The 16,253-nt window shown below is 39.1% G+C and overlaps 1 protein-coding gene across 8 annotated transcripts in view; it reads right to left on the reverse strand.

Annotated features, from left to right (window-relative positions):
- Positions 1 to 16,253, reverse strand: part of NCOA1 (nuclear receptor coactivator 1) — a 115,607-nt gene that overhangs the window by 11,104 nt on the left and 88,250 nt on the right. For all 8 annotated transcript variants that reach the window (XR_002830013.1, XR_002830014.1, XM_006091697.3 and 5 more), the window contains 3 exons: positions 13,836 to 13,937; positions 11,581 to 11,983; positions 3,918 to 4,092 (listed from right to left, as the gene is read on the reverse strand). Coding sequence is in view for 6 of the 8 variants with exons in the window: in XM_006091697.3 (XP_006091759.1) it covers positions 3,918 to 4,092; positions 11,581 to 11,983; positions 13,836 to 13,937 (680 nt within the window). In the remaining 2 variants the exon portion in view is untranslated. The remainder of the gene's footprint in view (positions 1 to 3,917; positions 4,093 to 11,580; positions 11,984 to 13,835; positions 13,938 to 16,253) is intronic.

Genomic DNA, 16,253 nt, shown 5'->3' on the forward strand with positions numbered 1-16,253 from the left:
AATGCATGCAGAATTTTCAAGGACTGCAATGATGTCATACTTAGTGGAGAAAGCTTAGGATTTAATTTCTTGTCAAATTTATATTTGGGACTATATATTAAGTTCTTTCAAATTGCTCCTGCCAATAGTTCCATTTTAGTTTCTCCCATCCTGGGAAGGAGACCAACTGTTCTGTGGCATCAGTCACTGTTCCAGGTCCTGGAATGGACTATGGGGTTCACTGGCACCTTAGGTCTTATGCCCGAAGGACCCCTCCCTCTGCTTTTCTAGTTGGGCTCATGGCAGCCATCATAGTTTCTTTAAGCTAGTACCAGGTACTGGTAGCCCCTAAATCATGAGGTGAACAGGGAAAAATTAAGACTTTGGCCTAAAGTGGGTTCCACAGGGAGGACAGGTACTAACAAGCAGGAAGGAGGAGTTCTTGGTCAAATAAATCTGAGAAACGAAGGGTTAAACAACAGGCCTTCTTAGCCTTTAAAATGCTAATAAGCACCAGGACTCTCCCAGTGACTAGAGTTACAGGGAAAGCTGCCCAGTTCCAGGACAAACAGATTTGTTTTAACTCTTTCTCTTGCCACCAGAGAGGTAATGAAAAAGAATCACATCTTACTGTCTCTGAACGCAACATTCTATTAATGATTGTTTGTTTTGTGTTTTACTTCTCTTCGCCTACTCCTGTCACCAGCCAGACTCTTGGTGACTTGACAGCAGGAGCTCTTCTCCCGTTGCGTGTGATCCCTGCCCTGTGCAACAGGGACAGTGCGTGGCCACAAAACATATGCTGCCTGCGTTGACTAACGAGCTTCTACACATGAACCAAATAAGCAAGTGTGAATGTTTGAAGAGTTGGTGATAATTATTTTCTTTCTCAAATGACATGGGAAAGTCAAAGTTCACCAAAACTGCTAACGTACAACAAAACTCAAGTCCACATTGTGTCTGAACGCAAGAAGTGACTTAAGTAGGAATAGGAAATCTGCACTCATTCGTTGGAGAAACATATATTAAGTGCTTACCTGTTCTAAAGGATAGATATACAGGAGTAAACAAAAACAGTCCTTGCTCTTAGGAAACTGATATTGTAGTGGGAGAGACAGACCATAAATAAACAGACTAATACACACTCTGTCAGGTGTTAAGCGCTGAAGAAGGGAAAGGAAGGAGCAGGGGTGGGAAATGGTGTTGTTTTAGGAATCATGGTCAGGGGAGTTTACTATGGTGACATTCAATATCTATGTTTAACAAGGTGACATTAAGCAGAGACATGAAGTATGAGACAGCAAACCATGACTACTGAGAGAATATCCCGGCAGACGGATTTTAAAAATGCGAAGGTCCTGAGTTTGCAATGTACTTGGCACAACAGAAGAATAAACAGAAGCCAGTGTGGCAGGGTGAGTGATGAGATTAGCAGATGAGGTCAGAGAAGCATCCAGGAGCAAGACTGAGTGGCACTTTCTAGCCCTATATTGTATGTTGAGTAAGTTGGAGAGTTCTGAATAAAGGACTGACACACGGCCTCCTGTTTGAAAAGCATCACTCTGGCTGAAGGTTGCTGTAGTGAACAAGGGTGAACCATGGAGGCAGGAGGCTACTGCAACGGTCCAGGAAAAGGACGATGGTGACTTGCACCAAAGTGTACAAGTGGGACAGGTAACAAGAAGAAAAGGTGTTCCTCTGCATAACTGGAAAATGGAGTTACTTACTGAGATGGGGAAAAGTAGGAGAGGAGCATGTTTTGGGGAGAATATCCCTTAGTTTCCATCATGTTGTATAAGAGACTTCCATGTGGAGATGTCGATTAGGCAGTTGTATATACAGTACGGTGTGTAGGGGAGAAGTCTGGGCTGAGATTTGTGTTTGGGAGTCATAGCACAGTGATAGGCATGTATGACAATAAGATTGGATGATATAACCAAGGGAATAGATATGGGGAAGAGGTCCTAGAGCAGTGGTTCTCAACCTGTGGGTCGCCAACCTGTGGGTCGCGACCCCTTTGGGGGTCGAACGACCCTTTCAGAGGGGTCGCCTAAGGCCATCGGAAAACACATATATAATTACATATTGTTTTTGTGATTCATCGCTATGCTTTAATTATGTTCAATTTGTAACAATGAAAATACATCCTGCATATCAGATACTTACATTACGATTCATAAGAGTACCAAAATTACAGTTATGAAGTATCAATGAAAATAATTTTATGGTTTGGGGTCACCACAACATGAGGAACTGTATTAAAGGGTTGCGGCCTTAGGAAGGTTGAGAACCACTGTCCTAGAGGGAGCTCTGAGGCCCTCAAATGGAGGTCAGGGAGAGGAGGAAACAGAGAGAAGGAGGAAAGTTGTTCCAGAAACCAAATGAAGAAAGAATGTCAAGAAAGAGTAAATGCTCGACACTGTTAAGTGCTACCATGACCACTGAGTGCAGCTGGCACTGGAGAAGACATTAGTGACCTTGACGAGAATACTTTTGGTGGAGTGGTAGGGACGAACAGTCTGATTGTTTCAACAAGGAATGAGAGGAGAGGAAGTGACAGAGTATAGTCTTCTAACAAATTTAACTGTCAAGGGGGAACAGACCTGCAGCATGACTGTGTTGCTTCAAGCCACATTAGCTGCTTAAGTGTAGACATGGAGCAAGGGCTGAAGCTGGATTTCATTAGGAGCACTTTGCTAGGCACAAGTGTGAAAGAGAGAGAGCTGGACTAGCAAGCTGAGAGTGCCTGTAAGGGAGTAATTATAGTGATGGACCATGAAATCTTAAGTGGGTTTAGGAAGCTGGGATTGGAACACATTAGGAGACTAAATTCTTCTTGCATGTTAGTTCCATTTCTACCTAATCTACACACAGTCCCCATTGAGAGCTACAGTTTTTTACACAGTCCTCTCTGAGAGCTACATAGTTCTCTGACAAGAAGATTTCCTCTCTCACCTTTCAGTGAACTTTCAGAGAATACAGTCTTTGAGTTTTAAACTTTAACTGCCTTACTTATTATGCTGTCAGATCAAATGGTTTCCCTGTCATTAGAACCAAGACACAACCAAATTAAAACCCTTAAAAAATTCAAATGATGTGTGAAAAGTTCAGCAGCCAGGTTTTGGAGGAAAATGACTTCAGTGAGATCATTCTAAGCGAAATGGGTAAGATGAGGCCACTGAGTACCTAGAATCAAAAAGCTGGGTAAGGCAGAACAACCCAGAAGCCTCGAAACCTTTGTTACTATGAAATCTTTAAAAAATACTGAGGCCAAAACCGGTTTGGCTCAGTGGATGGAGCGTCGGCCTGCGGACTGAAGGGTCCCAGGTTCGATTCCGGTCAAGGGCATGTGCCTTGGTTGCGGGCACATCCCCAGTGGGAGGTGTGCGGGAGGCAGCTGATCGATGTTTCTCTCTCATCCATGTTTCTAACTCTCTATCTCTCTCCCTTCCTCTCTGTAAAAAATCAATAAAATATAAATTAAAAAAATAAAAAATAAATAAAAAATACTGAGAAGAGTGCAACCTGTCTGAATTCAACTCTATTGAATTCTAACATTTTGCCATTCTTGCTAAAGATTTTTAAGATATTTAAGCATTTATATAAAGAGATGCTTTTTTTATAAGTTCCCATTTCTACATCTGTCCCTGGGAAGTCTGTCCAAATGGGAATTGATCATATTCCCTAGGTGTACGATGTGGGACAAAAGGTTGGGGGCCGTTAGACCACTTTTCTCTACTGTAAACATACAAATTTACCTTTAAGAATCACTTAAAGGATTTAAAAATCATTATTTTTCTTGCTGATGACATAAAATTCAGTTCCTTGAATTTTCCAATTGCAGTAGCCAATAATAATGTATTTAGATTGCGAAGGAATAGCTGTTCTTATGCGCTGCAGAGTACTGGGGACAGTCGGAGATAAAAATTGCCCCTTACTTGTTGTTTCCCATTGCTCCTTGCTGCCAGGCCTTCATGTCTGGTGACTGGTACCCGGAAGCAGGTGGAGTTTGCTGGAGGAGAGAGCTCTGAGGAGGAGGGATTGGCATCGGCACCATGGAGCTCCCAGGGCTCAGAGATGGAGCAAAGCTGGCCTCACCTTGGGGAACCATTCCTGCAAATTGACACAAATTAATTTATGTGAATATATTATAAATTTATTAACCTACAACGATCTTTAGAAATAGCCTAATCAATAGAGTAAACATTTGTTTCTTAAAAATAAGGCAAGGAATTTCAGTATAAAGAGACAGGTAGCCCCAGCCGGCTTGGCTCAGTGGATAGAGCGTCAGCCTGCGGACTGAAGGGTCCCAGGTTTGATTCCGGCCAAGGGCACATGACTGGGTTGCGGGCTCAATCCCCAGTAGGGGGTGTGCAGGAGGCAGCCGATCAGTAATTCTCTCTCATCATTGATGTTTCTCTCTCTCTCTCTCCCTCTCCTTTCCTCTCTGAAATCAATAAAGAAATATATTTTTTTTAAAAAGAGAGACAGGTAAAGAAACATAAAATAAGTTTGGAAGAATGTTTTCCATTCTAACATGCTGATTTGCATACCAGGATTACATGTGACTTTTTTGTTCTATTTTGCTTACATAAACTTTTAAGTGTAAAAAACCTATATGAACATGCATGACAGATTACTTGTATAATAAAGATAAGTTGAAAAAGCAAAGATAAGAACAACCCACGTGTGAAATGAAAAAGGAGAGTTTTGTTGGCTATTCCTCCTCAGTCATTTTTGTGGGCTTTTCTTCCTTTCCCTGTTTTTTTTTCTTTACTTTATTGAGATATAATCTACATGGTGTCAAATTCACCCACTGAACTGCACAACTCATGTATTTAAATAAAGTTATTGAGTTGTGCAAACATCACCACAATCCAGTTTACACATTCTCATCACCTCCATATTTGCTGTGCCTGTGTAGAGTCAATCCCGCTTCCACCTCTAGCCTCAGGCAACTACTGCTCTCCTTTCTATCTCTACAGATCTGCCCTTTTTTGGGAATCTATATATATAAAAGCCCAGCAACCTAACCGGCGGAACAACCGGAATGACTGGAATGACCAGTTGCTATGATGGGCACTGCGGCAGCCAACCATCCTGATCCAGGCCCCAATTGGCCCCCCAACCACCTGCGGTCCCTTCCCCACACTGATGGGGGGGGTGGATAGCCAATGGTCCACGGCCCCTACCCCTGGCCTGCTGGCCCCTGATAGGCCCCAATGGGGGGGGGCAGCTGGCCAACCTCCAGGGGTCCCTCCAGCCAGCCAGCCGGCCCCCCAATAGGCCTCAATCACTGCCCAGGACGAGGGACCCCACCCATGCATGAATTCGTGCACCAGGCCTCTAGTTACATATAAATGTAATCATCTGAGGTGCTCCATGTCTGGCTTCTTTCACTTAGCATACTATTTCTGATGTTTAATCATTCTGAAGCAGTTATCAGTAGTTTGTTCTTTTTTATTCAAGATGCTTATTGATTTAACTATTGAAAATCAATTTACCATTAAAGTCAATCATTCTGTTGCAGTGATCTGTATGTCTATACTTGTACCAATACCACATTGTCTTGACTGTTATAACTTTATGAAAATTTTTGAAACTAGTAGTCATCCAACTTTGTCCTTCCTTTTCAAAATTGTCTTGGCTATCCCTTTGCATTTCCATATAAATTTCAGGAGAAGTTTGTCAATTTCTCCAAAAAGCATGGTTGTTTTTTGTTTTCTAATTCTCACCCGAGAATATGCTTACTGATTTTAGAGAAAGAGGAAGGGAGAGAAACATCCATGTGAGAGAAACACTAATTACCTCCTATATGCACCCAACCGGGGACCAAACCCAATATCTAGGTATGTGCCCTGACCAGGAATCAAACCCGCAACTTTTTGGTGTATGGGACAATGCTCCAATCAACTGAGCCACCCAGCCAGGTTTGTTGCTTTTTTCTTTTCCAAATATATTTTTTATGGATTTCAGAGAGGAAGTGAGAAAGAGAGAGAGAGTTAGAAACATCAATGATGAGAGAGAATCATTGATTGGCTGCCTCCTGCACGCCCTCTACTGGGGATCAAGCCTGCAATCTGGGCATGTGCCCTTGACCAGAATCTAACCTGGCACCCTTCACTCCACAGGCTGGCACTCTATCCACTGAGTCAAACCAGCCAGGGCTGTTTTTTGATAGGGATTGCATTGAATTATAAGATCAATTTGAAATGAATTACTATCTTTTCAAACTTTTTTTCTCTAATTTCTATTACTGTATCTTCAAGTTCACTAATTTTTTCTTTTGTAACTTCCAGTCTGCTTCTTATCCCATCCAATATACTTTTCATCAAAGACATTGTCGTTTTCATCTGCAGAAGTTTGATTTAGGATTTTTAAAATATCTTCCATACCTTTATTTAACATGTTCAATCTTTCCTCTAACTTCTTGAACATACAGAATAAATGTAGAATTTATAATTGTCTTAACATCCCTTAATTCTATCACCGGTGTAATTTCTGGGTTGGTTTTGATGGACTAATTTTTCTCCTCATTATTGGTTGTATTTTCCTGGTTCTTTGCTTGCCTGGTAATTTTAAAAAATGATTCTGGACATTATGAATTTGACCTTCTTAGTTGCTCAATTTTTAAAATCCCTTTAAATAGTTTTGACATTTGTCAGGGTCATTGTTACATGAAAACAGTTTAATTCTTTCGGGTGTTGTGCCTAAAGAAACAAAAGCAGACACAGTTCATTCAGTTTTGCTCATTACTGAGGCAAAACCCTCCTGAGTATTCTGCTTGACACCCCATGAATTATGAATTTTCTATTCTAGCTGGTGAGAAGAAGAATTGGCTCTGTGTGAACATTAAAGACTGTTCCCTTTAATCTTTTCAGATGGTTTTCCCTGGCCTTGGTTTGCATGTACACGCACATGTATACACACACACCCACAGCCACGTATGCAGCTGAAGATCTAAGTGAAATCATCTTAGAGAATTATCCCCCATAGTTCTCTCTCTACATGGCTCCTTCTCTTATATTGTGCCCAGCTCCATTGCCTCAACTCAGAGACACCACTTATTGCTGGTGGAGTCCCTCTCCCTGCACATAGTCTGGACAACTTTGAGAACTGTTGTTTGCTTCATATACTTTGATTTTCTGTTTGTTTCAATAGGAGAATAAATCCAGTCCTTGTTACCCCACGTTGGCCAAAAGTCAAAGTCTATTAACAGTTTTAAAAAGTAAAAATGGATTTCTTTTTATGTTTTCTGTTATGTTAGCATATTGTATTCTTTTTTTCCCCTGACAAATACACTTCAGAGTTAAATACTTTTGAGGTAGAGAAAGTTATACAGGGGCAGAAAAAAAAAAGTTATAATTTGATTACCATAATTTAGTATAATCCCTTCAAATCTTCCTCCATAAAATCTTGGATAAATTTTTTTTGCTTCTTTCCCTATCATTTTATCATATGCATACTTATATGTTCTTAATGTTTCTTTGTAGACATAATTGTATATGCCTGTATAATAGTCTGTATTCTGTCATTGTTAATACAATGACCTTTTTCTCTTTATTTGTTTGGTTAATCTGGTCAGAGATATAGTTAATTTATTCACTTGTTTTCTAATAGGCTACACTTTTAAATTTTCTATTAAAGTAGAGCAACCTACAGTTTTTATTGAGTTTTTTTTTCTTTTACTAAGTGTTTATCTACCTTTTTGCGTAAAGATTATATAAATAAAGTTACATATTTTTCCTTGCTGCTTCCTCCACATGTAATTTAATCTCTGGTAAATAATTTTGACTTAGAATAGAGAAAGTTATTTTTTTTCTATTTATAACTCTATAGGGGGGGTTTCTCTCCCCTCCCCTATCATGTTAATCATCTCCATATATATTGACTAGCTTTGCATTAATTCTACATTTTAAATTTCAACTGTTTCGATTGTGATCCTTAATAAACACTTGTCTGTTCTAATGCTTTTTAAACCATATTTATGATAAAATACTTTCTTTCAGAAAAACTATATATGTGAGGGGGAAGAGATATTTATGACATTCTGGATATTACTCTGTGGGGTGAAAGGAAACAATAAATAAGAGACTGCAAGTACATCACCATGCTTTCTGGCATTTTTTCTGGCCTTATCTCACATCTTAACTGCCCATGGCTTTCTTATCAGATGACCTAGTTTTAGTAGAAAGAACCAGCCTGTCAATCATGAGTTGGAGAGGTGGTTAGAGTTCTAGTCCCAGTTCGGCCTCTACATTGGACCTTGGATTCCTTGAACCAGATAATCTAGTTTAAAGTCTACAATTCCATCTTTGCCTAGACTATGTTAATTCTCCCTGCTGGACCATCAACAGCATCACAGCCATTTGGCAGCAGCAACTAGAATTAAGATATATCCTTCTGTTCATTAATTTCTTCGAAGATTCATTAAGCATCTACTCCCAGACCCACCCCAACCTCTATGCTAAGTACTTGAGAAACAGATATTAAAATATCACACTTTGCTCACTCGAGGCACTTGCTGTTTAAAAAGAAAGGCAGCTAGGTTAACGAATGGTTGGAAGACAGGGTGGTGAGTGCTTATGATTGGGAGTGTCAGGGAAGGCTTCCAGAGGAGACCCCTCTAAGAGAAGAAAGGAACAGAATGAGACAGTGAGGGAGGGATATTTTAGACAGGGTACAAGATGTACATAAGCCTGGAAGAAAAAGAGAGCAAGGTATGTCCTCTTTCTTGGAACTTGAGAAGTTTGTTAGAGCTGGGACACTGAGTTGTGGAGGGAAGGGGAAGTGGAGTTGGTAAGTCTAACTTTGGACACGTTGAGTGTGGGGTGTTGGTGGAAAATTGAAGTATGTTTGTCCAGTAGGCAGCTGTACACAGAGCTGCGATCTGGTTTAGAGATAGAGAACAGTCATCAGCACGAAGAGGTCACTGAAGCCACAGGAGCTGATGAGATCACTGGGAGGAGTGGGGAGAGGAGCACGTTCACTGTGTAGTTCACAGAAGGGAGCTCGGATGGGCTTCAAGGAATTCATGAAGTGGGTACAACGTTTTTTTAAAATCCGTCATATTTACTTAGAATCAATATTGCCTTAGCATGAAACAAACTTTTAAAGTCTAATTCTGTTCTAGTGCACTCATCTTCTTAGCATAATAGTCTAAAAAAATTTGTTTCCAGAAATAACAGGAAGCATACTCTGCCATTACTGTTGTCTGCATGTCCTTCAGTTACTTTGGTTGGGCCTATGTTAAGCTGAAAGATGCCAAAGCAAAGGACTAAAGCAAAGTTAATGTATTTATCATTTGGCTTTACCATCATCAATGAACAGAGATCGGCCAACTTTTTCTGCAAAGGGCCAGATATTAAATATTTTTATTTTGCAGGCAATAAGGTTTCTGAAACAACTATACAATTCTGCTGTGTGAAACCAGCTGTAGTTAAAATGTAAACTATATGAGCATGGCTGTATTCCAATAAAACTTTATTTATAAAAACATCTGATGCCCCCCCCCCCCCGCTGAGAAGACTTGCTTTGAAATGGTTGGAACTTTTCCAGAACTTGAATTTGTACTAATACAAGGCCTGGTCTTGAAGCCTTACACCAGGCTGCTGACCATACTGGAGGCAAACTTTCACCTTAGAACAGTGGAAGAAATTACAAACATTTTATCGTTAGGTGTTCTTATGTTATCCAGAAAAACAAACAACTTTCTCCTATTATTTTAAAGCAGTTTATGGAAGAATTGAAAGTTCTGCCATTTCATTTCAGTCTGCAACTGGATGAAACTTCTACTCTATTGTACCCAGCTTCTGGGTTTTGTTTGCAGTATGACTGCTGGCTTTATCAAAGTAAGATTCTTACTTTGTGAAAAGTATTTTTGGTCAGTCAAAAGGTGGGCTGGAAGAAAAATCCGGGTACTAGATACAGCATCAACGGTGGATGGCAACACATTCGGTTATATTGCCTGGTAAAGAACAAAGGTCCACCAACTCATTACTTCAATCACTGTGTTCTATATATTGACATTCAAGAGATCAATAACTATACCCACAACCCTGAAAGAAATCTTGTTAACTTCATCGGAACCAGGGCTGTGAAGCACTGCCTTCCAGGTGGCTTTGAAACAGTTCTCCTTAACTAGCTTTCCAGAGAAGAGGTATCAAAGAGCACGACTGAAAATGGCAGAAGTACTATTTTTATAAGAGAAATAAAATCCTTGGGGGAATTTACTAATGTTTGGCTTACTTGTAGTTAGTCCCCCCTCCAAATAAATGAGATAAATCTTTTGGTTTACAGCTCTGCAATCAGTATCATGAAGGCCAAGCATCTATGTGCTGTTTTGGCTAGGTTGCCCTTTTAGAAGAGGAGTGGGCAAATAGGTAACTATAGAAGTCTCCTAATGTTGGAGGAAGTCCCTCTGCAAGCTAAAGTAAAGTGAAAAAGGCTTTTCAATTTTTTTGCATACAGAAATCATGAGAAATAAAACTCTTTTGAAGGCCATTCCTGTTCAGACCATCTTATAATGACACTATGGATTTATAATCCTTTTGCTGCCCACACAGATAGTGTCAGAGAAACAAACCAGCCAAAGATGACTTCATTGTCTTGAGGACAAGGGAACTGATGTGGCATAATTTTGATTAAAATGTATTAGAGATTCTGGTGCTCTCTGATACAAGTCTCCCTAGACACTTAATTAATAGTCAAAGGACTTTAGCATTTGTTGCTGTAAGAAAGAAAAGTCTAAATTAATTTGGCTGTCAAAGTTGATAAGTATACTGTCATGTCAAAAATCTCTATGTAACTTCACTATTTTACTCAAGTCAAACAGCCACCTTCTCATTGATATTCATGTTTAAGCAGACTTAAAATTTACTTTTTCTTTCACTTATAATATCAGGAATTTATTTCAATTTTTTTCAGAAGTTTGCCATTAATTTTGCATTAAAGGCTGATTAAACATGGCAGATCAATCAAATGTGTTTTTTTTTGCCACTACCTATCAGAACGTCAAGGTGATAGAAGTGAAACAAGATACCATCACCTAGGACAAAGAGAATGAGGGACAGACTGCAAATGAAAGATCCAAAAAGAAAAGTCCTTTTGGAAGCCAGAGAGTTGCCTAATATTGCAGGACTAGCCTGCAAACTAAGCAGCTAAGAATGGTGACACCAATGAGAATTTTGAGATACTTTGTGAACATTATTTATCCTTATGTAAACTATCAGAATTTTCAATGTAATTAAAGAAACTATATCCAAATTTTGAGTTAATGAACTTAAATCCATTGTCTAAAAAAGACTTTCATTAGATTCTTATAGGGATCCATCAGAGGGCATAAGAAAATAAGAGAATGTGCTTTGTAGACACATCTTTATGGATCTTCTAATTTAATAATCTTAGCTATCAAACAGAGATACAAGCCTCAAATCATTCAAGCATTTATTGGCAAAAGGTGAGTCTGGAGCGTGGACCTCCTGACCCCCATGTGTCTCTCCTCTTTAGCACACTGCTTCAATGTCACTGAACTGAAACACATAGAAAGAGATCTGTGTGCAGTTCTTATGAAAGCAACAATGTTGGTTGGGGTCCTCATACCTGATCCTGGATACTGGAAGACATTCTGCTGCATCTGAGGATTGACTCCCGTGCCAAACTGTCCTCCCATGTTCCCTGCCATGCCTCTGTTCACCATGCTGTTGCGGTTGGCCAAGGTTGCCTCAGGATTTACTGCCAGTTGTGAAAACGGGCTGGTAGAAGCGGGTGGGGTTCCTGGATTTGTACCATAGTTTGGTGGGTAGGGGAATTGCTGCGGAGCACCCTGAGGAAGACGGGGGTTCCCCATTTGAACTGGCAGTCCAGACGAGGGAGGGAGGTTGTTCCCAAAGCTTTGTTGCCTCATGAGCATGGCTCTTTGCTGCTGTATTAGCTGCCTCTGTCGGTGCTGTTGGCTGTACAACTCCCGCTGGCGCTGGGCCAACATTTGGGCATTCAGGGGTGGCTGCAAAGGAGGAAAAATTCTTCACTTATTATAATAATTATAACCTCTACCTATCTTGGAAAGCTTACAGGATAAAGTCTAGTAGCTTGGGGCAACAAAACATGTAGCAATTATCAGTATATAGAGGAAAATAAAACTGAAAGGGAACAAAAAACTCTTAAGTAATAATCACAGGAGAGAAAAATAATTAAGTAAATTTTATAGATTAAAGGTAGTTGAGAAATGCTAAAACACTATTATTGACTGTTAAAGTGGTTAAATGCAAATTCTCAAAAAGTCACACAGAACTGAGAAAAGTCAAAGAAAATACGCATTGGTTAGTATTATAAGTCATAAAAAATGATTAAAAGAAACATTAAAACCATAGAGGAGAGAAAGAAATGTGCTAACGACTTCCATCTTATCTGACATTAGGTTGTTAGGAGAGTTCTACTTTTCTATTTCAAAAAAATTACAGTTTCCCCTTTTTCTCACGGAAATCATTTATTCCACTTTACTTAAATGAATAAAATGTGATTATAGGTGATTTAAATTTTTCTATATACTTTTCATTATTTTCCAAATTATCTATAATGAACATATATTATCTTTATAGTTAAAAAACTTACTAATACCATTACTAGTAAAAGAGGAAAAATCAGAAACCCAGGATCCAATGACTAATAAATTATCATTTAAAAGGAAAATAATTAGAAATAAGAAAATAAACAGAAATAAATGGAACCAGCTATTTTATCTCATTGTTGCAGTATAAGACTACTCTAGGTATTAGAGTGTTTTAAATAGCTATGATATTATAAATGAAGAAAGAAGTGGTAACATTAGGTTGAAATCACTTTTTGGTCTAATTTGCAAAGCAATATGGCATGTCAATAAAGCCTTCCTCAGAAAATATCAATTCAGATTGAGGATCTGATTAAAGCATATGGCTCCATTAAAATTAAACTTGTCAACTACATATAGTCCAATCTAGAACAAACTGTGACATATGACATTCTGGTAGAAATCATCTTTATGTTAATTCCATAATAGGGTCTTGTTTCCTTACAACCTAATTACCCTTGCATGAACTAACCCCAAGATTTATAAGACATAGAAACCCAAATCTGGATCCATAAAGATGCCAACATCTGCTGCTTACCAGCAGTTTCAGTATTTATCCTTTTGGTTAGTGTTGGCTTTCTGTATTTGCCCCAAATCCATCTAGGTCCATTTTATGGAGAAAAGAAGAATTTTGTTTGAATCCTCTTTAGAGTCCTTCATCTCCCAAATGTTTGTGTCAATTTGGTTAAGGAAACAAAAAAGTGGTTGAAGCAAAAATAACAAACTATGTGTGGAAGTTAAGATCTAGTTAACACTTAGAAGGCTATCCAGTTCTTTTTATGTTTAAAGTTCCAGTGGCTCTGTGTTCATGTATAAGGGTCATTCAAATAAATAAAAAATAGAAAATGCTGATGCTCAGACGGACCTGAGACACAAGATAGTTAAGATAACTCAGCAATGTGACACAGTTTGGATCGGGTTTCAGGCACCATTCATACAGTCTCATAGCCGAGGCTTCTTATTACTAGCACTATTCAGAACAGCAATAAGAGTTTTCTACTTAGTCCACTGGTATCTAATAGCAGTGACAACAATAACAATAAACAAAACAAAGAGCCCTCAGCTTTTGATCAAATATCAGTAAGGGATATCACAGATTCATTATAAATTCATTCTAGAAGAGAGCTACACTTATAAACATCATTAAAAGATCAGCTCACAGACCATTTCAAAGACACTCCAGTCAACACTTTAGGAAACACGGCTTGGATTAGAAAAGTACTAACAGTGTTTGGTTTGCTCACATTACCTGAGGTGTAATTTGCTGCTGCATGCCTGATCTCATATTGATGCCAACTGGAGCATTTGCTGCAAACTGGTTCAAAATAGCTTGCCGATTTTGGTGTATCAACTAGAAAAAATGGAAAAAATGAGATATCGTATTTCTACATGAAAATATAGCATAGCCCTTACAGGTAACACAAACATTTTATTGATTACTAACAAGTTTTACTGTTGCACGTTCAGTAAGATATTCTCCATGTTTATCTGCCAAAAGGCTGGTAATTCCTAACATAGTTCCCACCTACACTAAATATGGCAGAGCATTTAAAAACAGAATACACACATGCACATATATGTATGCACATAGGTACAGGTGTGTGTATTATACTTTCAAATGTTCTGCCATAAATGCTCTACCACTAAAATACACAAACACACAAAGGCATTTATCGCACTTTGGAAAAACACGTTAATACTTAGTTATTTCAGGTAAGCGTAATAATGGGGAGAAAAGCTCTAGGTCATACAATTATTGTGAGTAAAAATGTAAGTATACAATTGGGCACATTCTACAAAGGTCTGGAAGATAAATGGAGAAGTTGAGGTACTTCCCACTTGGAGGGTGCCTGTCTAATGGGTACATATCTGGGGAAAATCCAACATGATTTCATTAGCTGAAGAGAATTATGTAAGAAACAAATGGTCTGAGAAAATGAACTATTTATTTAACTGCAAGAAGTAATTACTTTAGACCAGCAGTTCCCAAATCGGTGTTCTAAAAGAACATTGTTCTGCAGGATATTAATAGATGTGCCAGGAAAACAGCATGTTGTGCTGTATTAAGTACTGGGAATGATGGGTTACACAAGGTGAAACAGAGTTCTTTACTGCAGTAATTCTATGGGTACATTGCAGGTCTTTAAGAAGGGGATAGGCTATGCAACTTATTTATCACAAACCTTTTTTTCTGACATATAGCCATTAGCAGTATCTCCTAGAACAATCTTCTATGGAACGCTAGTTTGGAAGATGCTATCTATACCAGGCTTAGGGTTCCAGGTCACAGACATGCCTCAACTTTATCAGGTAACAAAACAAGCATCCTTGGGGGTTGTACCTCCTTATAAACCATCTATAGCAGGGGTGGAGAACTTTTTTTTCTGCCAAAGGCCATCTGGATATTTATAACATCATTCGTGGGCCATACAAAATTATCAACTTAAAACTTAGCCTGCTATATTTGGTCAGACATGTAATCAACTCACTGCTAATGCCTTGGCAGGATCAGACCAAGTAATTTTGTGGGCCTTGTACGGCCCACGGGCTGGAGGTTCCCCACCTTTGATCTATAGCTTAAAGATCAAGTATGGCGATGCATATATAGACATCTACAGCAATGCAGACAGACCAATAACTAGTGTAGGACATGAAGGCAGGGCCCAAGCGCCTGAGTGAGCTCAATGGGAGCTTCAAAAGGTTAAGTTCAGGCAGAAAGAAGAGCAAGTATAAGAAAACAGAAGGCAATGAGGACAGGCGAACACACATTAATACTTAGTGATGCACAGAAGAAAAACTGCTGGGGGAGTGGGAGCTGGGATTCCAAATTTATAGCTTTATATATCCTTTCAATTGTGAGACATGGTGACAATGAAATGGGTGGGGATGGAGGAAAGATGACTGAGAAGTAGTAAAAATGAAAAAATAACCTTAGAAAAGAAATAGGCTATTTTTAGTAGAAGGAATTATTCTAAATAGCAGCAATCTATAAGCACTTTCTGTTAAAGAAAAATTGATTGATTTCTGCCCATAAAATAACTCTTGTTCATTTTTCCCTTCCCTTGACTGTGTGTACAACTGTCTTACTCTGACCTATTTCTTCTCTCTGATTACTAAAATGCTACCCATTTTCCAGCAAGCAGATCAAGTTCCACCTCTTCAAGGAAGTCTTCCCAAAAGGTTCACCATCTCCTTTAACGCTTTGAAAATCTTAACTTTTGGAGTTTGGGGCATGAAAGAGGCTGGTAGTCCTTAAAGCGAGGGACACAAATTCAAAAGCCTATAAAGGGCAGGTCAAAAGGCTTGTTGCATTACAAAAGGAAATGTGGGGCTCGTGTGGAAGGATACAAACCCAGTCTATGCATATAAAACACACACAAACATGCACATGTATGCACATACACACACACAGCACAGGATAGCTGCCTTTTTGTCTGCCTGAGTGGACTTTTTTCAATGCCTTAGCAAGAAGTCCTTCTATAGTAACCTAAAAGATGATTATCTGGCCCAGAGGTTCTCAATCAGGGGTGATTCTGCTCCACAAGGGATATCTGGCAATGCGTGAAGACATTTTTGGTTGTCACAACTTGGGGAGGGGTTTCTACTAGCATCTGGTAGGTAGAGGCCAGGGAGGCTGCTGAACATCCTTCATTGCATGAGGAGTCCC

Source organism: Myotis lucifugus, unplaced genomic scaffold (assembly GCF_000147115.1).
Source record: "Myotis lucifugus unplaced genomic scaffold, Myoluc2.0 scaffold_94, whole genome shotgun sequence".
Taxonomy (NCBI): Eukaryota; Metazoa; Chordata; class Mammalia; order Chiroptera; family Vespertilionidae; genus Myotis; species Myotis lucifugus.